A 25,517-nucleotide genomic window follows, 5' to 3' on the forward strand; every position below is an offset into this window, starting at 1 on the left:
TTAGAAATTCTCTCCCGCGGGGTTGGCAGGTGTGGGCTATGTCAAATAAATTTATTGCAGTCAGTGCTAATAGTGAAAATTACAGAAAACCTAGATGAAAGTGCTCTGCATCTCGCTAATTTGAAGCTACCTTACGAGACAATAACAAGCCTCTAACAGTTTTTCCCTTTTTTAAAATACACTAATTATGCTTAATGTTCCCTGTCGCATTAGCTTTCATGGTAATTATATTTCAAAACTTTTGCAATTAGGGTACAGTTAATATTGTGGAATATTGCAATTATTTTTCATTGTGACACCTCTATTGAAAATTGGTGGCATAATGATCACATTGTTCAACTAAATCAGAACTGTAGAAATATGGCAAATGAACCAATTACACATTATTATTTCTAATTACAGATAATGCCCTTTTTCTTTTGTCCGGAAGAATTTTTCAGATACCCAGACTCTTCCTAGTTTTAAAAAAAAGTCTACCTGATTCCTCTTCGTTTTTTTTAAACATTTACTAGCAAATAGTCCACATATGTGTAGCGAGTATGCATGTGCTGCACATCATATATTTATAGCATTTGTGATTGGGGCATGCCTGTATGTGTGCATCACTAGAGATTTATGGTTGGTGCAGAGGCTGAGTCAATTCTGGCTGTAAAAGTAAATGCCACTGAGTTGTATATGGCATACGTGAGGCCTTTATACACTGATTAATCCTTAGGGGTAACCATGAATCCATCACAAATGCACTCCACAGCTTTTCCAATTCAGCCCACACTGCCCTGTACTGCGTTTCGTTACTTCTGCTCAATCTTCCTCCTTAGCAGACTCAAGATCTCTGACTCTCCTTAAGCCTTTAGCTCTCCTCCTCATCATTAAACCGAAACATCAAGTCCCCAAATTTACAACCCTGATTGTGTGTATATTACTGGTGAATATGCTAAAGCTCAAAGGCGACAGCAGATTTTTCCCAAGAAACAATACATATAATTGTTAAACCTTGGCGTTTGCTCCTGTGTTCTGCAGAACCTACTTGTAATTCACTCATTCCATAATCTGCTAAAGACAGAACAGCACTACACAGAAATTCACTATGAGAAACACCACACAGGAGTCAGAAAGAGCCAGCCAGGTAATAGGAAGTATTTGCAATGTGTTAGCAATTCTGAGCATAATTATCATTTACCAACACTTACATTCTTCATATGGAATTTTAATCAAAGCTTGCTTAATTAAGTTTTCATTTCAATGACAATAAATCAGTGACAAATAAATCAACAATTAAGTCAGTGACTTTAAACAGAGAAGACTTCCACCACAAGCACTGGCTTGCCAAACACCACCATCTGTACACTTCCCAGCACCATCTAATGAGCCTCAAAGCTGTATTACCAAAGCTAAGGTGTCATTTCTAGCCTGTGTCAGGCGATGGCAATGGAACACGTATTGGATGTGACACCATTTCGAGCATGAAGAAGTTCCGGAAACCAGTTTACATGGCCTCTTGTTCTCCTCAAAACAGATTAAAATGTAAGATTAAAGCAGAACCACTCCAGGGATCATTCCAGGCAGAAATCTGAAAATTGCCAATCTCAGCTTATTCAATATTGTGGAGCAAGGGTTTTAAGAGCAAAGCCTATTCTTAGTAACCTGAACAATGAGCACGTAGTCACGTTGAACAGTGACTCTGACTGTGATGAGCCTCTGAAACTCTGAAAACTTATTTGGTGATTAAATGAGAAACATGGCACAGAATATAACCTTTAAGAATGCTTCGAATCCTGCCTCTACCCATCACTCAATTATCACCCACCTCTCCATCAGTTCTTGGCTTGTACTAACAATTTTTTTTTTTACGTTTGTGTGACTTGATTTACAGCACATAGAACTTTCCATGCAAAAATGTATTTCCATCACCTCTGAAGTCATGTCTCCAATAGCTGCTTAACGAAAATACAGAACAACCAAACCAAGCAGCAGAACATGTTCCTATCACTACAGCTAACTCCACTAAGGTGAGAATATATGGGAGGGAGAAGGTGACCCACAGTAGTTATGTGTGTGTATATATGCATTTTCAAGATGAAAATCACATATAAATTCTGCAGGACTGCAGGCTGGATACTGGTAAAAACCAAATATATCCAGCAATATCAGCTTGTATTAAATAATGTCTCCTGAAATATTCATAGCAAAGTATTATAATATTCTGAAGTATTTTAATGGCAAGGTTATAAATCAAAGGGCTAATAGTTTAAAAACAGAGTTTGAATTATTTTCCTCGAGAAAAAAAAATACAGTGTGAAATACATATATACATTTAAAACAAATGACTACATCTAAAATCAGTGCTACAAAATGCATCATATTTGAGATCAAAATGTTTAAGGATTTCTCAAACGTACTGTCAGCTGGAAATTCAACAGTGAGAACATTCTAACACAATAACAATTCTGTGGGACGTCCTTAATTGTTTTGTTTTTGTTTTTGCTTTCCACGGAATAATTTTGTCCAATTCCCTTACAATTTCTGTCTATCTCATTACAGACAAAACTTTTAAGGAGATGATGATCACCACAAAAAGCAAGAGCTGTAATATTTTGAAGGTCTTTGAAATAAATATGATGCTTACATTCACTAATTCAACAGCTAGTCTATCTGCTGCACGTGTATCATGTATATTGGATCAATCTACTGGAGCAGTGAAGCATGTAAGCATAAATGTTAATTATGCTATTCTTCATAATGAACATTTTTTTCCATTGGACAGCAAAGCAAATTTTACTGGCAGCTGTCAGCGTGTTGCATTAAGGAATGGAATATTCTTAGGTGGATACACACACAGGGCATGAAATGCTCACTTGGTTGTGTGACAAACTGGGTAATGCAATATTTGAGCACAGTGATGAACATCCACAGGGCATGAGTAAATTTCACTTGTGTATCCCATTACTTTCGCAAAAGAAACTTCAATATTCCAAGCTCAATTGCAAATCCACTGCCTTCTGAATTTGCTTCATTACACAACCATTTTTTTTAAATCAGGTGCGTTGTGTTCATACATTGTTATGAAATTTTATTTCCTGCCATCTTTAATAGATATTTTTATACCTATGCAAATTCTTGATTAATTGATTAGCCCAATATTGCCTGTGGGAGGCATAACAATCCACTGTGATGACAAAAGCAGAACTTTATGTTGCTCTGATCCCGTGATATTTAAGCATCCCCAAAATACCACTCACTTCTTTGGAACGCTTCCAGTTCTCAACAAAGCCAGCTAACTTCACTACCACAAATACCAACAGCACGATATTTCTTCTACTTGTCTCATCTTTGGGAAGATTCAACTATTTTTTCCCAGTCATTCAGTTTTCATCAATATAAAACTTCAAGTATCTCACAAAAAGGATTCAACAGAGAGGTGTAGGAACTCGAAATTTGATTCTAAACCCAAACAATTCTTCCAAGTTCCATTTCTATGCTTTGCTGGAAGGTCTTGGAGCTTCTCTGCCCTTTCTGGTTCTTTCTATTACTTCTCCTTCCAGTAGATTTCTTTTAGAATTATTTAGATTTTCTTAGGAAAATAGTATAAGACATTTTAAAAAGTGCAAACATGGGGAAGATTTTATTCCCAATGCAACATCCACCATGTTTCTCGAAGAGAGGAGAGGCCACCTGACCGAGAGGAACGACACCAACTCTTAACTCAGAGAAGCTTGTATCACAGATCCCAGTTCTTCTGGAGGATCTTGAGCTGCATCTGCTTGACTAAATATATAATGTTCAAAGTGGGTAACCACAAAATTATTATGATGATTTTATAATTCCATTATTTTCCGTTTTTTTTTTTTTTTTTTTTTTTTTTAAATCCTTTTTAACATTTTCAGCTAAAGAACCATGGCATACAAATGTATGCAAAAATTCTAAGATTTGCATCAAGATCATATAATAACAGCCAGTATTCTGACTTGGATCACTCATAAAGTGTAAGTGATGATAACACCCAAGTTAATTTTAATGTTCCACACTGCTTAGCAATGAAAATAGAGCTACACACATTCCTGTGTTGGTTTACATGCTGTAATTGTAAAACAGATTGCCATATAGAAAAGTGCGAAAGCAGCACTAACACAGGAGTTAATGGCTCAAACAAAATTTAAGAATAAAATAAAAGTGAGAAAGCAGTTTAATTACCTGAATTTTGATGAACAGGGTACAAACAAGACTGCAACATGTAGGAATCATTAGAGTCTTTAACCACGGTCTATTAACACAGATTAATAATAATAAAATAAATACCTGGGAAGAACGGTGAGAAAATATGTTATCTCTATTTTAATGAAAGCAATTAGAGCAGGCAGGTCTGTGCTATGAGTTGTGTGATGGCCGAGCACATTCTCCACTGCTGTGGATTTTAGTCATGGGGATATTTAGCAATTTTCACATAACGTTATGAAATTAACAGTGTCTCATATCTTCAACATATTTCAAAACACAAATTGAAAATGGAAAAGTATCAAAACTTATACATAGGGCCATGCTTTCATACAGAGCTCAGCAGTGGCTATAGGAAGCCAGCTGCCCAGCAAGGCAGACTGCTGCTCTTGTGGTTAGCCTGCAATGGGAAGCGACTCCTGCTTGTGACGTGAGTGCCAGCCTTGCTTTGCAGGGAGAAGATAATTTTATCCTAAAATAGGAACAGAAACCTAACAAGTGTTCAGACTGGAGGTGGAGGAAGATGCTGAATCTGGTGCTGGGAAATACAAAGTAGGGGTGGGTAAAACTATTTGAAGCTTTTTTTTTTTTTTTCCCTTTTATTTGATAACACCATTTGAACGAGGGGCTGAAATGATACAGTTTCACTACAGTACTCTCAAATTTTCAGATCCTTTCTTACAAAATAACCTGAGAGGATTTTCTGGAAATCCAAAATAATTAAACCACAGATTTTTTTTTGTGCAAACTGAATGCAGAACCACTCAATGGTGGCATTACTGTACATCTCTTTAATAGAAATCAGCAGGCTAGGGCTTTACTTCCTGCGAAGAACCAGCTGCAATGTACCTGCTTGTTAATCAACTCAACCTAACAGATTGGTTATTAAAAACAGCTCTAGATGAAGATTCCCAGAAAGATGACACTGTATTTAATGCATGTATTTAAGTATCACAGTGAAAAAAAAAACAAAAAATACAACAAACCAAATGAAAACAGACAACAAAACCACTACCAAAAACCTTGAAAACAAACAAAAGAAATCCAGAAAGAACAAGCATCAAACCAACTGGATTTTGATCCAAATTTTCCTATCATATAAAGAAAGTACTGTTCTCTAAGCCATCCTGTACTACCCTCAGAAGAAAACACTGAACACAAAGGCTGTTGATCCAGGAGGTTCCACCAGCACTCACTGTCTAAAAGAAATTTAAATGCTAAACAGCAACAAGTAGTGAACTAAACTTTGTTGAACAGTTCAACTTCATGTCATCCAGAAGAGCTGGCTACACTGTTGGGATTCTGGGTCTCAGTGAGCAATCCCTTTGCCTCCTCAGAGAAAAACTGCCATCCTAAGGAGCTGTGAATCACTACCAGTTGCTTTGTGACAGCAGGTTATTAATGGAAATTGTTAAAAAAAAATGCAATAAAATGACACAAAGTTATCTAATGCATTTACTTTTCTGGCATGGTCTCAAAGGAATTCAAGGATGGAGAATGTAGAATCTTTCCAGTTGTCAACAAAGAGAAAAAATGAAAGGAAAAGATATTTAGAGGAAGTGATGAGTGAAGAAGTAAGTTTTGTGTGCATCTCCTTGTTTCTGGATGACTACTTCTGATGACTGGCATTATACAGCTATTCTCTATAAATGACTTGGAGTAAAGGGCTGCTCTAATCGTGTGGATGAACTGGGTTTAGTTGCTGGCAGTACGCCCTTTAACACTGGTTTCTCTGCAGACTTTTCCTCAGATTAGGTTTATAGATACTATTCCTTCCCAGCCCCTCTGCCATACCAATCAGCTCTCTGTTCACACACACTGGTCTCCACAAACTCATCGTGTCTGCAAATCAGTCTCAAATCATAAACTCAGCCCCTGAAATCCATCCTTTTCTCCAAAGCAGTCTGGTTTTCTTTGTACCCTTTCTTCCTGTTCCAATTCTCATTCCCAATATAAATAGAATAACTCAAAGTCATCATTATGACCTGAGCTCCAACATCCCTCAAATCCCTTCACTTGGCTTTGTAAATTCTGCTTTCAGGAACCAGGAACTCGCATACTCATTTTGCACCTTATCATGTTTGTTATCCCCTATTATAGACAGAATTGTAATGAAACAATTATCTACATGTTTGTGAGAATATAGATAAACAAAATGCTTGAAGCCTGTATTTTCCTAGGCAGATCATTTCGCACCTCACTAAAGGTGCATTAACTGAGGAGCTAGTCTGCAGTTCACTGTGCAAAATTCCCACTGATTCCTAGCTAGCAACTAACAACCCAACTAGCAGTTGAGGCTTCTCTCTTTATTCTATACATTTATCTAATTCCAGTCATATGAAAACTTGTACCATTTTCTGAAAAGAGACTGGAAGAAATGGGTTACTCTTCTACCTCTGTCACGTAGCATTTGACTAACCTGCACTGCTCTGGCTGTATTTTACTGGATTCACTCATTGAGAAATGACACACAAATGGATGAAATGCCCAAAGTTAAAGACACCTTAGGCAAAGCATGCAGCAGTGCTAGGAGACAGAAATTCATCTAGCAATGAGTTCAAATAACAAGTAGACAAAATAACTACAACATAGTTGCTCTCTGCTTTTTCATCTCTGGAAACAATATAAAACAGAAAATCATAGACTTGTTAACAACAAACTAAACTCAGTTCTTCAGAGGAAGGATTAAATTACCATCACAAAACCTATCTGACCCAGAACCATCACCACCATATACCAACAGCTGTCTCCTGGATTTGGAGTTTTGAGACCAACAAAGCCGTTTCAAAATAACAATGTTGTACGTCTTCTTACTGAGTACTACTGAAACAATACCCAAACTCTCTAATTGTACTTACAATGGAAGATTTAGGGTGCAGTAAATTCAGAGAATGCAAGTCCTCCTTTGGCAGATTTGTGAGAAAAGCACAGTGCAGGGTAGGACTCCTGGCTTTTGGGATTTCGGTATGTGTAGAGTGCTATAACCACACTAGAGTGTTCTAGTTACTGCTCTCAAATCAGCAGATCACCAAGGACAAGGAGTTCTCTCAAAACACAAATTCCATATTAAGTTACAAATTCTCTTTTCTATAGATTTACTTTTTTTACTTTTTTTTTTTTCTCTTCAGATTCCAGGTATGTAAGATACATCTCTGTAACATAAATACACCATCATGCTTCTGCTCGCGTTTGAGTACCTGTTTATCTCACAAATTGTTAGCCCTGACCTCAGTAAAAGGAGAGAAAAGCTCAATTACTGAAAATCACACTGTTACAGCCCTGTGATATCCAACACAAATGCATTAAAAAGGAAGGAGCAGCAGCAAAGCAGTGACATGCGAGGCAACTTGTTGGTGGGGTGAGGTAGGGAACAAAGGAGATCTGAATGACAAACAGCACCTACATAGCTTGAAAAGGTCACTGTAATAAAAACAGCTCAGGGAACTGGAAGCAAATGCAAGCATTGCTACAGACTGGAAGAGAACCTGAAATCCAAACAAATGGTACATAAAAATACAATTTCATTCATGTGTGAATGCCACAGATTGAACAGTGGAAACATTTGGGAGCTGACAAAATGGAATGGGATTCCCCCCATGCCATGATATTGAGACATCTGAAAAAGTAAGCATTTACTCAGGCCAGTAGCCAAATCTTACATCAGCTTTTCAGCTTTTGAGTGGAAGAATCTGGCAGAAAAATAAATGACATACATTTATAAAAGACGCCAACATTCTTTCGTTGATTAATTTATTTGAGAAAAATAACCTTTCATCTGTAGGTTCAGTGTGCAATAAAAAGGAGCTGGCCACACCAAGACTTACACTGAGCAAACTCTTTCTGTTTCTGAACCTTTAGGGTTGTGTAAGCCAGCTGTACACAGGCACGATGCAAGCTAAGGGCATCCGCACAGACAAGAACCAAGCTGGAATGCAACGCTCACCTTTGAAGGCATCCCACCACATCAAACTCTCAGAATATTTACCCAGCCTCCCAAAATAAACCCCATGGTGTGCACCTCCACCATGGTCCCTCTAAAATAAAACATTTGCAAATCCGAATCAAAATAGAGCAGCTGCTTAATGAAGGAACTACACCCTCCTCACATTTATACTGTAACAGAGGCTGCACAGGTTTGCAGCTGAAGTTGAGATTGTGAGAAAGACAAAATTCTGGTCTACAAAATAAGATGCAATAATGCAAGCAAAGATGTCCTTTTCATAATATTGCTTAATCTATTGAAGGAATTGGATTAAGAAATAACAGGAGAGAACACTGTGCTGGTGAGAGTTGCCTTTTCAGTAGAGAGTTTCACCAAAGCTCTATCTACAAATCCTTTTAGTGCAAATACGACCAGAGGGCAGTATGGCTGCTGCAGGTAAACAGAGCCAATGACAGAGTTCAGATTTCTTTCCTTTTATGCAGAAGGGATACAAAAGACATGCTTGTGAGAACTGCAAGACAAAGAGAGAGGTGTGAATGAATAATAATAATAAAAAAGAATAATTAATAAGCACTGAGCAGCTTTTCTCCAGGGATGTGCTGAGTTCTCCCTCTTTTGTACACTTTAACTTAAGGTTTAACATCTTCTGCAAGAAAAATAATAATTCCTGGTTCCCACTGATTAAGTCATGCTTAATATTAAGATAAATTCAGTTTCTAGAGATGATAATAACTGGCCAAGAAAGATATATATTTATAGATTTGTCTTATGTAAAGCTAATATTTATAAGCATATTAAAATGGGTAAATCTATTCAAATAACTCCATAACCGGGAATAATTATTTATTGCTAGAAAAAAATCACAATTTCAATAAAGCACATACAGCCAAAGCATAAAGCTCATCAAAATGAGGAAATCCATGAATGGAATACTGACTCAGATGAAAACTGGCTGTTTGACTCTAAGATGCTCCTAACAGTAAATACTTGGATTCATAAGGAAAAAGGATGGATTGATGCAACTTTTCATTAGTACCAAAACAAAAATAAAACAAAAACAAAAATGACAACTCACACAAAAAGCAACCAAAAAACTCACAGAATATCTTGTGTACAAATATTGCAAATAATTCTCAAAAAAAAAAAAAAAATCACAGTCTGAGTGTTAGGTTTTGGATTTTATAGTCTGATGTGCACACATGGCTTACACGTGCGTGATTCATCACTTTCAATCAGCCACCCAACTGTGCAGGTGACAGTTAAAAATGTGAAATGATTTCTAAATGTTGCCTTTCCATTTAAACAGCTGCAGAAACCACCATAAAATTTGTTAGAACTACATTATTGCCAATGAGAAAGGAAGCATAGTTTCAGAAGACTGAAACTGTATCGAAGGACAGGATGATTATAAAGCCAGATCATTTCCAATACAGCACAGCTAACAGCAGCTAACCATTATAGGTTTGGTTTTTCCATACAAATAAAGGAAAAAATGCCCCAACTGAACACAAGCAACTGTCAGACTTACCGTGAGGAACAGGGAGATGTGTAATTATAACACAACAGGACCTTTCAGCTCTCAAGCAAGGCATCAGGCCTTGGCACAATGGCATGGAACAAGAATACTCAGTGTTTAAATTTCAAATGTGTGACATTAGTTGGGGACCTGAAACTAGTTTCTACAGGACAACATAAGGTTTGGTAATGAGAAAAACCAAGGCCTGCCTGGCTGCAGTACCTGAACTGTTCCCCAGCCATTAGGGGAGCTATCAGTGAAAGCAAACCTTGGAAAGTTACTGTTGCCACTGCTTTTCTACGCTGCTTCTATTACAAGATAGAGGCTGCCAGTTTTACACATTGACCAGCATTACATGAAATGAAGTGAAAACAGCAAAGAATCTCTTCAGCTCTCAGCACTATGATGGGGCCTAAGCATGTAGGAACGATAGAATTAGAAACAATTACCAATGCTACTGCTTCTGTAGTACTCTTTTTTTTTTTTTTTTTTAAATTACCTTACAACCTTCTGTTCAAGATTTGCTTGTCTGTTATGAATTCATAAATTAATAAATACAGTGTTTCTGCAAAATCTAATAGCTAGAATCAAGTCTGAATCAAGTTCTGGCTGAAGTTCAGACATCTGCTGGCATCGTCAACATATGCTATGCAGATTAGCAACAGCAATAATATCAGTAATAGCTGCAGCAACGTGGAGCTGATACTTAAGAGAAAGTACACCCTCCAGTTTCAATGCGGAAGCACATATTGTGCTATTCCTCCACCTCTAATTCCAGTCCATGGCTGCAAATTTGGACATGGCGCTAAAGGAATGAAACAGAACTAAAATGAGCAGACATTAAGGATTCAGAGAAATGAAGTATTAGAACACACTGAAAATAACAATGTGTGCGTATATATGTGTATACATATAAATATATGTAAGGACATTAGGGCTAATGAAAACTCTGGTTCAAAACAACACATACAGGAGAAGACTACTGCTTAAAACCTGAAAGCGAGGATCCATTCTTCACAGTGTAAACACTGAGAACACAACAGGTTTCAGCTTTTGTTCAACCTCACCTACTGTAATAAGAAAATCTTCATTGGTCTTCGTCATCCACTGCAGCACTAAGGACAGAATTATTGACATTAGCTTTGCTAAGGGACAGCACACAACAACCATGGGTACTGGGTGGGAAAGACAGTCTATAGCACAGAGTTCAAAATAGTGATGACGAAACAAACATACATAATTTCCTCTTATTTTGTAAGTAGAAATTAAAGTGATAAATCTGCAACTTTTTTTTGGTAACTTGCTGTAAAATGTCATAAAAAAAAAAAGAATGTTCATGGTATTTCCATGTGAATATAATTGTATACATAGATGTAATTCCAGCCTACCTTTTGGAGGTAGAGATTAGAATCTGTGTAATGAAATAACAACAAAAAAGCCCAATCCTGCCTCCATGGAAACTTACGTGACTTTAACTTTTGCTGCCCTACACATAATTCAGCAGAGCCCAACATGATACCTAGTGAAAGCAGCTTCAGGAGGACATGCCACCAGCCAAACTTCACAAATGCATACAGCTGTTACAACAGAAAAGTGACGGTGAAGAAGGCTGAAATCTTTCTTCTCAATTTCTGTTCCTTCCCATGCGACCTCAGAAGCCAAGCAAGAGATTGAAATGAACAAAACCAGGATGTTTAGGGCAGTTTAGGGCAGTACTTCTTTACCTTTATGATGAAATAAATAAACAAGTAAACAAAAAAACACCATCCATTTCTTATTTCTAAACTACATTTCCTGTATTTCTGCTTGTGCCCATTTCCTTGTGTCAGTGGACACTGCTGAGTACCCAGCTCCCTGCGGGGTACTGCTGCCCATTGGGAAGCTCCCCCACAGCCTTTTCTTCTGCAGGCTGAGCAGTCCCAGCCCCTCAGCCTCTCCTGGTGCATCAGCTGCACCAAGCCCACGTTCACCTTGGCGGCCCAGCTCTGGGCTCCCAGCACTAAGACCCCTTCTCTATTACCAAGGGTCACCAGCCCACCCGGAGTTCCAGCTGCGTCACAGCTGGGCCAGGCAGAGAAGCATCTCCTCCCCAACCCACCGCCAGTGCTTGCCTGTCACAGCCAAGGCTGCTGTGGGCACACGGCTGGCTTACGGTCAGCCTGGTGTCCCCAGATGCACTTCAGCACAGCAGCCTCTCTGCTGGCCTGCTGCAGGGGGTTGGCTATTCATCACCAGGTGCCAGAGTTTGCGCTTCCCTTTTGTGAGACTCCTGTCAGAATTGTGAATGGTCTCTATGCTGAGCCCACTTAATTGTGGAATAGTTCTTCCAGCAACCCAGCAACATCTTCATGCTGGGATAGCTACGCACATCTAGGCTTCTTATCTACAGTTAAAACCCATGTCTTTCTGGCAGAAAGATGAAGGAGCTGCCTACTGAGATCTCCAAACCCTTTCATTTAGTCTCTAAGTAAGCCAAAGTCCATCTTTTGCAAGGAAAAAAAACTCAGCTAAGGATTCCAGATTTCTGTTGTTGCTACTTTATTTTCTATCCCATAAATGAGCAGATACAGAAACCACTTCCTCCATTTAGTAAGGGGTGATATGCAACCATCAGAAGAAGTAATCATTTTTTTTCTATGGGATTCAATTATTTTTCAGAGATGACTTTGTCTGTACGGGTTTGCATTTTACAGCAGAAGCTGGAAACATGTTTATTTGATGCTGGACTCTAGAAAGCTAGAAAGCATACTTTCAAGCATTTCCAGCACAGGATCTCAAGTAAGACCAACAATTACTGTGTATTAATGAAAGTTCTGACTACTTTCAGGGGGGGAGAAGGGGAAAGAAAAAAAAAAGGAAAAGTAAAGATTTTTTTTAATGTGCTGCAAAGAGATGGTTTGTATCAACTAACTTACACAATAATGACAAAATCCTATAAAAAGTTATTGTCAGGTTGACTGCAGGAGATCCTTCTAGATAATTGTACTGAATGTAATAAATACTAGTCCTTTACATAATAAAATACTGTGGTCATAAACATAAGGGACTGATCATATTTTAGTTCAGTTCTAACTCACAGACAACACAAAACAACAAGAGCCACTGCAGCCAACTTATTTCCCCATTTCCCTCCCCTTGATGACAGCAACTGCTTGTGAAAGACCCAAAGCAAACCCTGTCTTCTAAGTAGCATCCAAAGGACTCTGCAGGCAAATAGTTACACTGAGCCAAATCCTTATAGTATTCTCATTAAGCCCAAAAGACATGTTCACACTGAAAAACTATGATTGACTGCCCTTCCAGTTGAACTTCAGTAGCTTCCTGGAAATTGTGACAATGCCTAATGCACACCCTCAGGTTTTAGAGATGCATCTTTTTCCCAAATCCACAATATTCCAAAACCCATCTGCAACTACTTTCCCATTGCTGCAAGGGCTGAAGATGATGAATGTATCTAATTACGGATCCATAAGTCAATAGCTACTGTGTGAGGAGATAAAATCGAGGTGTTTTATACCTTTGTTAAAAACAAACAAATATATATATTTTTGGTTGGGATTCTAAAATGTGGTTTAACAGCACTACGTGAAAATACGAAAGCAAAGCTGCTGGCAACAAAAACCTGTATCTTTTTTTTTTTCTCTGTACTATTTAAAACTCTGCTCTATCGTATTGCATGTGAAGCCATTACAATGGCATTCCAACAAGAACAGTTGTGTTGCTAGAAAGAAAATATGTAGAATGAATACACAGAGAGGAAAAAACCTATTCTTACTGTAAGCTCTAAGAAACCATCCTAGAAAATGGTGTGTCAGGAATTGACCTTCTTCCAAAAGGAAAAAAAAATCTAACTTTCCACGTGTAAAAGGTCTCATTACCTTCTATAATATTTGTATTTTTCAAAATATCATCAGCAGGTGCACCAGCTTTCAAAAACCTCTTGTCCTTCATCAAATATAATTGTTCTGCATATTATATTAAGAAATACAAGCAGAGGAATGTAAGTGACGGGAGTTCAATTAAAAGCAGCATAATATCTGCTGCATAGAAAATGATTCTGCAACTAAAATCAGGTTCTAATGAGAGGAAAAAAGGAATACATTTTCACATATTTTTAATTACACAGAATTTCCTCAAACATGATTTTTAATAACATATTCCATTAGGTTAACATCATATTTAAAGAAAGTGCATTTTCTGATTTCATTTTAAGTTTGATTTTGAGCAATTATTGTGTCATTGTTCAGCAGTAGAAAGGTTGAATTCATTTGCTGTGTGGTCATGCTAGGTATGATTGATGTCGCTTCTCCAAATGATAAACCAATCACCCCAATGATGTAATGTCATTTTAAGAGTGCTATAATCACATTTCTCTCAAACTAGAAGCTCTGATGAGTTCTAACAAAGATTTATTGTAGATTAAAGACCTTCATAATACCAACAATAGATTGCTCATTTGATTGAAGATTTGAAGAATTCTGTGCTTTTTTTTTCCAGATCCACCTAGGTAGATTGCTAGGCTATTGCAAAGGGCATAGGGCAATACAAATGGATGACTATCACCTCATATTAACGATGACTCAAACTTGTTGAGTGGTTAGCCTATAATTGCAGAGATTGAAGCAACTGTAAGTGCACAATCAGCCAAACAGAACACATACACAATGAAATCAGCAGAAGTCGCCTGCAAATATTTCTTTTCCAGTATGCACTTTGAAGACTGTGATAGAATTATTTTAAGGAGGAACCCAGAAAGTGATAACTAACATTTATTATTGCCTTAAGATTTTTTGGAATCTAAACTGTGAATCTACATGTCTTCAAATATTTATTTTTAACCCAAACGCAAATTTAAACAAAATACTTATCTACTATCTTCCAAAAGTCTAGAGGATGTTGCTAAATTTACATAGCCCCTAATATAAATTAATGACAAATATATAAATACAAAAATAACATAACCATGGTCCACATTTCTGTAACATGTAAAAGCTACTCTGAAAATCCTACAGGAAGAATGAGACAAAAAAGGTAACTTTTCCAATTTGAACTGCATGTCACTGTCTGCAGTATTTTCTTATAAACTCTTGAAAGGAAACAAAGTACCTGACAAATACAGATAGGTTTCTACAGGATGTGCTAAATCCAAAGAGCACGTGCCATGAAATACTCTAAATGTTAATCAATTATGCTTTTTTCCTATGCCCTGAAAACTAAAAGAAAGCCACAATATACTACAAGTGCTTATTAAAGAAGAAAATTGACTATTTTGGGGAAAAATATTAAAGTAGAGAATGAACAACTCAGCTATTCATAAACAAAGCAAAGCATATCTGAGCATGCTGAAAAGGTTCCTTGTGCCAGCCACAGTAACGTGTGAGAAAAGAAACAATGAATAGCATTTAAAACACAAAGAAACACAAGGAGTTCTTCCACGAACTTTTCAGATGTTCTTTTACTACAGCTTGGTTCATTTGACTACAGAAGCAAAGCCATGCTTGGTCACTAGCTGCAGCTATAAATACCAAGTACCCAGAGTTCAGGGCTTCTCCAGGTCTCCAGTCTCTCACACCAACCTGCAATTTTCTTCCACCAAGCAGCCCTCACTATATCTCTCTCTCAGTCTCTCTCACCATTGCCTTTTAAAGCTTTGTAAACTGATAAATCACATCCTTTAGTCAAACAACATTCTCTGTTTTCAGCTTTATTTTTTTCTTCCCTTTGCTCATCACTCAAATTCATCCATTCCTGAGCTCCAAGATGACACATCCCCGAGAGCTCACTCCATACTCACGGTGGCCCATCACCAACTGGTGAACAAGCATTGCATTCTCCACAAGCATCACTTTGCTCTGCTCTGAATTTCTTCTGCTATTTTACTGCTCTACTACTTGGTTTCACAACGCCATTCTGGTATTTCCTCACAGTCCCCACAGACTGTCTTTCGAACAACTCACAATGTTAGTAACAACAAATACCTGTGATCATGGCAGATTTCACAGAGAGCAAAATGCAAACTATTTCATCAAACAGATCACAATTACTCACAAATGGCTGAATCCTTCAAAGGACTCTTGACGGTTTCTAAGCCAGTACTGAGCTTTTTCAGTTTTCTACACTGACTTAAAAGCAGAATATATTTTACCTATATGTCCACATTTTTCTATATTTCTACGTAATTTCTATAGTTTCCAAGTTTTTGTAATTGGAGATTTTGGGACTTGCATCTCTTGAGATCAGCCCAAATATCTCTAAAATAAAAACAAGCAAAAATACTGCTTTCACATTTTTACACCCTCAGACATCAAGACCGAGGAAGGAAACATGTTCAATATCTGAATTATAATTCCTTTTAATGTATATAATAATAGTTATAGCTGGTGATATTTAAAAATATCTTACTTAGCAGAAGGATTACAGAGCTGAAGGAAGTTCAAGTTGGGAGTTACTACAGGATGCCTGTAGGCCAAACTCATGCCAAGGCAGGACAGCTCTGAGATCAGACTGCCCAGGATTTTAACCGACTCGTTCTTCCAAATATCCAAGGACAGAGACTGCACAGGCTCCATGAGAAACCTGCTCAATACTTAGGGAAATATTCTATCTCTTATCCACTCTCAATCTTTTCTCATATTGCCACTGTTCACCGCCAATATTTACAGGGCATAATTTAAATCTGCTTTATGTATCCACAGAGGCAAAAAGTTCCAAGCTATGTGGTGCCTCCTACACCGTTCAGATTTGTACTTTTATACTTTTACAGGTAAGAGAGACCTTGAGCAGATCAGTAAGGGCCTTTAAAATTAAGTAAAAAATAATAGCTTCTAGTTGTTCTGCTTATAATTCTCAAAAAAAAAAAAGATCTTTATTTCTCAGTTTTTCAACATCAAAATTAAATAAGGCGTTTGCTTAAAGAATAAGAAAAAAAGAAGAAAAAGAAAGAGAAGGAAAAAACCCCTAAGAACTACAGAATATATGGCTGATAGCAGAATTGCAAATATTTTAAAACTGAAGACTGAAAGACAAGTATTATTTTGCTGAAAGTATCAGGATTTTAATTAACACAGAAAGTGCAGAATCAGATTCTAAAGCAAGAACACACAGACAGCAGCAGAAGGAACACATTTCCAGATACAGAACCTCATCACTACACCAGGTGTTGGCTTAGCCTGTGCAGAATAAAGGACTGCTGTGTATGTATCTCTTTTACAAGAAGCATACTTTGAAAACTAAATTTCTTAGATGACAAGCTTTCAGTAATAATTTTACACTGCTTGTAACACTTAAATTAAAAAAGATCTCTATAAAAAAAACAACAATAGAAAAACATGCAGTATGTTTCCAAAAAAGTTTTGCTGAAATAAAACTATCATTTTCTGTTTGCCTCATTTCCACACATGCTCTTAATTTTCAGGTGATGAAAGAACACATTTGCAAAATAACGTATAAAACGAGAACAAACACATCACAAACAAACTCCATATGTTTGCAATTTTTCTTACCACTGCTGGATGCCTGCTGTGGCCCTGAACATGCTCTTAGTAGGTATGAATTAGGAGAGAACTCCTCATCAGGATTGGTGTCCATGATTTGATGGGACGTATTGCTGTCTAGCAATGGCATCTGGCAGCTAACTGGTGGAGGATTATGAGAACTGGGCAGCTGAGCAGATGGGAGAAGGCTAGACGAGGATGTAGGTGGAATGGGACGACCTGGGAAAGAGGACACAGGGATCAAAGATCAGCAGTGAGAGTAATGAAAAAAAAAGGAAAACAAATTCTTATTTACTCTTTGCTTCTGTGAACTTTCCTCTCATAACTTGATATCAATCCATTCCATCAAATGCACACAAATGAAGGCAGCTTTTTTTTTTTTTCTTTCTTTTTTGTGCAATGCCCATTAGAATGTTACTGTTTGTAGGGATGAAAGGAATAAGAGAAACAAGTATTCTGATTTTTGCAAGTTTAACCAGAGCATTGGAGAAATCATTCATGAATAATTTATACACGGTAAAATATGACCTCTGTGATCCTGCCAAAGTCTGTGAGGCAAAGACAGATCTGCTGCATGTGAGCTACAAATGTTAAAATGCAGCAAAACTATTTGAAATGGTGCATTCTGACTTTCACCATTTTTACAGAAACAGCAGCAGAGCAAATGCATGCTATCTTTCCCCTTAGCTACTCCTTCATTTCTGAAAGCAAGAACACTACTCTTTGTACGAATTACATTAAGGTTTATCTCATTAGGATTTAAAAAAACAAACAAAAACCAGCAATCATTGGAAGGTAACCATAGGCACTTTAAAAGCTCTCACTGTCTGACACCAGCAAGCAGCTACCTTCAAAAAATTTAAAGTAACAAAACCAGCTGGATTCAGGCAAATGACTATAATGCTTTGTTTTCATTGTATTCTTAACTCTGGCTAAACTGATGGTAAGACCAAACGGCCAAGTTATCACTGGGCAGAGGTCGGTTTAAGCTACTCGATAACAACCCCCATCTACCTTCTTTTATGCTATACATTCAATATGTATCCAATATTTTCCTTGCAGACTTCTATTTACAAAAAATAATTCTGATATTGATGTCACGAATAATTACTGTTATTATTCATGATTGTTGCCATGCTTGTGAAAGCCTACAGCACATGTTCTAAACAATCAAGGAAGCAGAAGAGAAAAAACAGTTTCAAATCATTTATTTGCAATGTGTAGGAAATAAGAAGCAAGACTGAGGTTTGATACATCTTAGATAGGAACGTGACACAGTGTACACCCTGTGTATTTCCTTCTCACAAATTCTGGTGTTGCTTCAAGTTTATGAAGTTAAAAGAAGAAACTTCATATATTCAGAATCTTCATTTACCATATCGTATGGAAATGCATTAATTCTATTCTGAAAATACTGCACATGAGAGGCGATGGGGTAAAATAAGATTTTGCCCTCTGTGAGAGCCTCAGGACATACTTTAAAGAAACTTAGGTACATGTCTGCAGAATACATCAAGACAGATGAAAGAGCACCAAAGACAATGTTTCGGCCAAGCACAGCTGATTGCATTGCTTCATGAAATAATATAGCCCTAATCCCTGAAGACAAGGTAACATTTCCAACCAGGACATTTCTGTTTGTAGCTTAGATCAAACAACAGGTATGAAGTTCTTACACTGTTGCATTATTTTTTTATATTGGCTGAAGCAGCCTCCCAAGGAAAATTTGTCCATAAGCACCTGTCAGTTGAAAAACACCGACGCCTGTGAGCCAAGCATCATACTGCCAACCCGTACTGTGGTTACATTTTCCAATAAACTGCCAAATGTGATTAAAGCTTTTCTCACGGTTGGGGTACTGTGAAGTTAATTTCTGGTGTCTATTTGATATTGAACTCCCACCATGGCCTTTCCTGCTATGGCAGTTGGGCTCCTGCAGTGCTGCTTCTCCCTCTATGGCTCTTTCTCCTCTACTCCCTGAAACACGTAGAAACATCTTAGAACACCCATCCTTTTGTACAAGTTAATAACTGAAGAGGAACAGTAAGGCACATGTGGAACTTCAGTTTTGTTTCCTTGGGAAATGAGCCTAAGGGGTAACTCTCTGCAGGACCTCAGCTGAAGGAGTGGTTGTAAAATTACCAAAGAGAAGTGAAAGTTTGCAGTTAGGCTATAAAAAGCACAATAAATACAATTTATTAGTTACTATATATTCTTAAGATAGAAATAATGGTTTTGGTTCATCCTGTCGAATACTAATTTCTTGGTCAAATAAATTCAATGTGTTACTGAACAGACTGAGCTCTATCGGTTCTGGAAACCCGACCTTCTTGTCAGAACTGCTCTGTGTCTGCAGATACTCTCACAGTCTTATTTTGAAACCTTCTGTTTCTCAAAATGATTCTAATTCCCCTCATTTCACAACGAGTCTCACATGACCCCACTGTACTATAAAACATCCTGCGATGCAGGCGGTAACCTCAGTCTTCAGAATTTACATCCATAATGTAAAACAGAAGCTGGTACAATTTATATCTACTCTTCAAATACTAACATTATAAAGCTTCTATAAATAAGATTTTTATCTTGTCGTGCACTGACAGAAATCCTATGTAATGGATACTTACTTCTACTTCTACCACAGTAAAGTAATTGTGTCATATCCCCAAAGAAATGTAAAACAGATATAAATGCTACAAAAGGGAAAACAAAGTCTAGATGCTGCTGTGTTACAATTTCAATATGAAAAAACAACACCAGTTCTTCACATGTGCACATGCATGGTTGTACTGCATAAACACACAAATGGCACAGAAAGACACTGAATACAGTATTTTGAACTAAAGCAAGCAAACATCCCTCCCACACTTTTTTTTACCTTATATTCTTTTCCTTGTTACTTTCTCCTGTCATTAACACTATTTCTCAGTGAAAGAAAAGCTTGATAGCTCTCCTTCAGGAGGGCTTCTGATTTTGGATAGCTTTGCACTTCTGTGCTATACGACATCTCATTCTGCAAGAGCCTTCTTTTTATATTTTTTCTCTTTTACTCTCTTTATCATCACTTATATTTCTTTTCTTTTCTCCCCCACATAAGATGATATAGTAGACAACAAAGAGTTATTTCCATTTTTTCTTTTCTAACAGTGTCACATCTCTCTTCATCTACTCAGGAACTTCTATGAAACCATTCCTCAGTTAGAGTTCCACTCTAAATCCCTAAGGCTTAAAATAGGCCTTGTAGTCAACAATCAAAAATCAGGCCACGCTTGTGTCTGGTAACGATGCCACAGGCTTACAACCATCCCCAGCAATGCACCCACAAAAGCTGAGTGGGTACAGATCAGATACTGATGTGAAGATTTCCTTTTAAGAAAGACTTCTCATTAAGGACAGCTTCACAGATAGATAGAGGTCGAATAAGGCACAAATAAAAACCAAATTTCAAACTTATAAAAGAGCAAGCTCCCTTCCTGATGGATAAGATATCACAAATGCCTGGCAAAGTTTCAGGAGTGTGAATTATAGAGTTCTTTGGGGCAACATGCCAGAGTGATAAGGAGTGATAAGGAGTGACTATCTTCTTGTTTGAGAATGAACTTCAGGAGGGAGAGAACTGCACGCAAGAGATCTTATTAGAAGAATAAGGCCAAGAGTTTTATCATGCTGGGAACAGAAATATGTATAATGGGCATCAGCCTTCAAATGGCACTGGTGAAGTCCAGAGGCAAAAATAATGATGTAAGCTCCTCAGATACCTGAAGTCCCATCATGCAGCATTTAGTTCAACGCTAACACAATAATTCAACTAAAACAATCCTAAGAATGTCCAAAAAGGTACAGTAAACATTTATCTGATGATACTAGTTTGACAGATGAAACAATCAACTCTCGAGTAGTAGTAGTAGTGGTAGTGGTAGTTCAACCTGACTGTAAAACAGGAGCAGGAGAGAGAAGTCTTAGCAGACTCCTGTCTGCTGACTTGGATGTCTCAAATTCAGATAATCCTTAGTGGCATTTTCTGGTATGCCTGAAAAAGGAGAAGGGAGATTATGGCTTTGGGGCTTTTCCATTGTGACTTGTTTGGACATGTGAAGCAGAGGAAATTGCTGAGGTAGTCTATCACTGACTTCCAAATCCTGCTTGTGTTCTTCCCGAAACAAGTTTCTAGGCTCAAATAATCACTTCATGTTTTAGAGGGAATGACATTTCCTTTTACTTACATATAAAGAGGCTGATAAGTGATGTTCCTGACAGCACCATTAGATACGAGACCCAAAAGTACAGCAATCTCTATCCATGGAGTCCATGACTGAGGAAGTGACAGGGTCAGAACGGGTGACAAGCTTAGTACTGCAAAGCTGCCATGTGTGCCCACTGTGTAGCACAGCAACAGTGCTGCAGAGAAGACGCTTTCGAGTCCAGACACTTGTAAGACAGCTATTACCAATTCTGCTCATCTTAATCGCAGTAACACATTTGGGAAAAGGATACTGCCATTGCTGTTAGTGTAAGAAACCAAAACCCACCAACAGCACTCCCCCCCACCACCCCCAGAAGGAAAAATTACCGCTTGCAATCACTCTTTATTATACATCATAGTATAACTGAGACACAATCAAAGAAAAGAAGCAGGATGCTAATCAGTTTCTGAAGTTTGTGAGATGCATTTTCCATACTCTCCCTTCACTTCTCTCCCTGAACTCCCGCTCAAAAGATCTGTGGAGTTTTGGAGACAAAATCCACGCGTGTGTAAAACTCTGGCCCTGATTTTCCACCGTGGTGTGTGAAAGAAAGCAGGGAACACACAGGATGGAAAGGAGTGAAATGTAAGAATTTTGACATGTGAGCAGGCACTATGTAAATTCCCATTACAAAAACAAATCTTGAAGAGCTGGTATCCAATCTCTTCAGTTAATTGTAATATAGTATGGTATAACTATCCATAACACCTTTCAGGAAAAATAATTTTATAAATATTTATGTAATGTTTATGTACATGCTTATCCATATATATTTATGTAATGTTTATGTACATGCTTATCCATATACAGTTAGGCAGGAATACATCATTTCCAAAAATGAACATTATTCTAGGAGTCAGACTCTGTGAATTCAGGCTCTTAAAATAGCCATTTTGCCATGAATTGTGTCAGGGTAAAGATCACAACCTGTCAGCTGCTATCCCACACACCTAAGTTATCCTTTTCAATTCAGAAAGTTGTCACCAGAAAATTCAGTCTCAAACATAGATCTCAAAGCTTACTATATTTGCGGTGGAATTTTCTAGCTTCTCCTGTTAGACAGATCTCACTTTTAAGGTCAGGATATGCATGACAAAAATCAGGGCAGATTTTATCCCCCTCCTTTTTTTTTTTTTCCTTATTTCAGGAAACCTGGAAAGCCAGATGGGAGCACTGTGCGAAACACAGGGCAGGACCTGCTTCCACGAGCACCACAACTCACTCTACAGAGCACAATGCACTTCTGACTGTATTTCCAGCTCAGCTTAATTGAAGCACCTACAATGTCAGCAATGTTAAGTTCACTTTAAAGAGTGAGAAACATTGCTAAATGTGTCAGGAAACAACTAGATAGCACAAGAAGCAATTTTTTGCAGTGCAAAGCACTATAAATTAAGCAGGCAGCTGATGAAGGTGAAACCTTCCTGAGATACAGCACATTCAGCACTCTCCCTATTCCTCCCAGAATAATTGCTTTTTTTTTTTTACAAGAAAAAAAATAATCCTTCAAATATTTGTGCAAAGCAAGTCCTGCCAATGGGCTGGGCACTCATGCAGGATCACACTTACTTAATCAAGCATATGTCAGTATAGCTGGCATAAGAAGTATTTATATTTTGTATCTGATGAAATTACTACAGGTAACAGGCATCAGGGAAACCAGGTACTACAGGTAACAGGCATCCACTCCCTGCATTGTACCAGCACCTATTATTTTTGTAGCGAAAAACAGAATTTGTACTTCAGTGCACTGGAGGTCAGCATGGAGCCCAGCAGGCAAAGCTGTTGTCATGGGAGAGAGCTGTGTGCCCTCAGAGCTCAGCAGGCTGAGGAGCAGGCACAGCACCGCCCAGCAGGTAACTCCTCTGCAAAGAGCTCTAAAGGCAGCTCCATTAACTCTTTACTGCCGGGCTGCATTTCAAGTTCACAAGAGAAAAAATAGAATAAACCCAAATGAAGTATATATGAAGAACAGGAAAACAATAATGACAATCTGTGATCATTTTCCTCAGCATTGAGATGTTTCAGTTTGCGTAAACTCTTGCTGCACTTTTACTGTACGGCAAACAAGCTTCAAAAATCACAAAAAAAGATGGACATAAATCAGGATCCTGGATGATAGTTACCACTGAAGAAAGGTACTCCTAGTGCTTCAGAGGCTCCTGTCTCTCTGGAAGTAGCAAAACAAAACCAGTCAAGCCTTTAAGACAAGTGATTTCACATTGTCTATTTCACAAGAGTAAAAGAGACAATAAGGTCTCCCTAGCGCATGGGGCTGATATTCTTGCACAGACCTGTTCATTGATGCTTACAGGCATTTCTCTGCTTTAAAAGGGACAGTCAGGGCAAGTAAGAATGAAATAAAACCCATCATATCATACGGGGAAGAAAAGGCAAAAAAGGTGCCTCTGCAAGAATTAGGAGAGAAGGCCAAAGGGATCTAGATACAGTACATCGTAATCTGTGATTTATATAGCAGTGAACTAATGAAGACAAACCAGCTCTATATGTTTATATCTTTCCCACTTCCCACTGAACAATATTCTGCGTGCCTTGATTAGTTTTTTCAAAACTTCTGCTGTGCAAAAAGTGTAAAATAAGAGCGAGAACAGCAAAGATAATGGGGAAAAAACAGAAGATTACGTAGCCACAGTATAGGCAAGAACTGTCCCCAAAAGCCAATTCCTATCACAAAATGAGGCGTGTTTATCTGTCAGTCTCACCCCTCAGAGCAGAGCTGCAGGGCTGTGCGTAGTGCGGAGCCCAGCTGCACTGCTTTCACCAGCACAGAGCCTGCTCTGCCCAGCAAGCAGAGGTGGAAACACCTGTGCAGAGATTGCTCAGTGCATGAGGGCAGCGCTGCAAATGGAGCATACTAGGGGCTGGAGACCTGGGGGCTCACTCTGCTCCTCGGGACTACCTGCAGCCATTATCCTTCAGGGTTTCACTCAGACCCCCGAAGCCCTGAAACATAACTAATTTTTTCATTTGGTGAGTTTTTCATTTGAAGGAGCACTGAAGTTGAAAGGATTGCTTTGCAGTCCCCCAGAACAGTGTGAGCTGAGCATCAGTGTTCCCAAGGCCCCATGGCACCCCAACACACAGCCTGCAGTGCTGCGGTTGAGTGCAAGCAGTTACAGCTGCCAGACCTCCACAGGTGGTACGGAAACCAAATGTAGCCAAAGTGATTACCATAATGGGGGGAAAAAAAGTCAAGAAAGCCTCCAAATGAAACCTGGAAATAAACCTACATTGTTTGAGAAATAAAGGCATTAAATCTCTCTGGCACAGCATTGCTACAGTTCTGGTTACACTTTGACAAAGGACAAGGAATTGTTTATGAGAAATTATATGTGATGGAAAAGAGAAAAAAATTAAAAATTAAAAAATTAAATGGCCAATGATTTTTGTGACCACAAAAAAAAAAAATCCGATTTTTCAATTCATATTTGATAGAGCATATTCAATATGAATACATTGTATCTTCCTTATCTTCTCTACCAGACCCATTTTCTGCACACAGAGAAATATATTTTAAGAAAAGGGACAAACAAAGAAGAACCATTAAGTGCTGGGCTCCGTTTAATTTTTTCTTACTTCATTATGGAAACATCCTTCAAACTTGTGCAGGCGTTGTTAAGTTCCTTAAGACATTTCACCTCTGTGTGGTTTCCTAAAGCCCAGTGCTTCTGCAGTTCTTGAATATGAAAATCAATGCAAGGTACTATCATTACTAAAATCCATGCACAAAAGTAAGACTAACTTGGAAATCAAGAACTTCACTTGCAGCTTTTAGCATTAAAATCAAAGCTACATTAATTTTCCCAGGCAATCCATCTAAAAATGCTATCAGCATTACAGAATTTGGATATTAAAAATAAGTAGACAGTCATGGCTCAGAAATAATGTAAACCAATTCAGCATGTAAAGGAATAATTTGCTGCTGTCCAAAGCTAACATCACTTAATTCTTGTCTTGTTGAATCATCTGATACCCCTTCCCTTTTTAGTTAAACAAAGATAAATAATAAAAACAATTTACAACTGGAAGATGTCAGGGTTTTGCAGCTGTTCAATGTCTTTTGGGGAGATTAGATTTTGTAATGAAAA

The 25,517-nt window shown here is 38.0% G+C and overlaps 1 protein-coding gene across 1 annotated transcript in view; it reads right to left on the reverse strand.

Moving 5' to 3' along the window:
• TENM2 (teneurin transmembrane protein 2) overlaps positions 1–25,517 on the reverse strand; it is a 614,809-nt gene that overhangs the window by 195,387 nt on the left and 393,905 nt on the right. Inside the window, exon 5 of the mRNA XM_042880629.1 lies at positions 17,174–17,383. Coding sequence (XP_042736563.1) covers positions 17,174–17,383 — 210 coding nt within the window. The remainder of the gene's footprint in view (positions 1–17,173; positions 17,384–25,517) is intronic.

The sequence above is a fragment of the Lagopus leucura genome, unplaced genomic scaffold, assembly GCF_019238085.1.
Source record: "Lagopus leucura isolate 7727_CA_CO unplaced genomic scaffold, USGS_WTPT01 Super-Scaffold_100027, whole genome shotgun sequence".
In the NCBI taxonomy this organism is placed as follows: domain Eukaryota; kingdom Metazoa; phylum Chordata; class Aves; order Galliformes; family Phasianidae; genus Lagopus; species Lagopus leucura.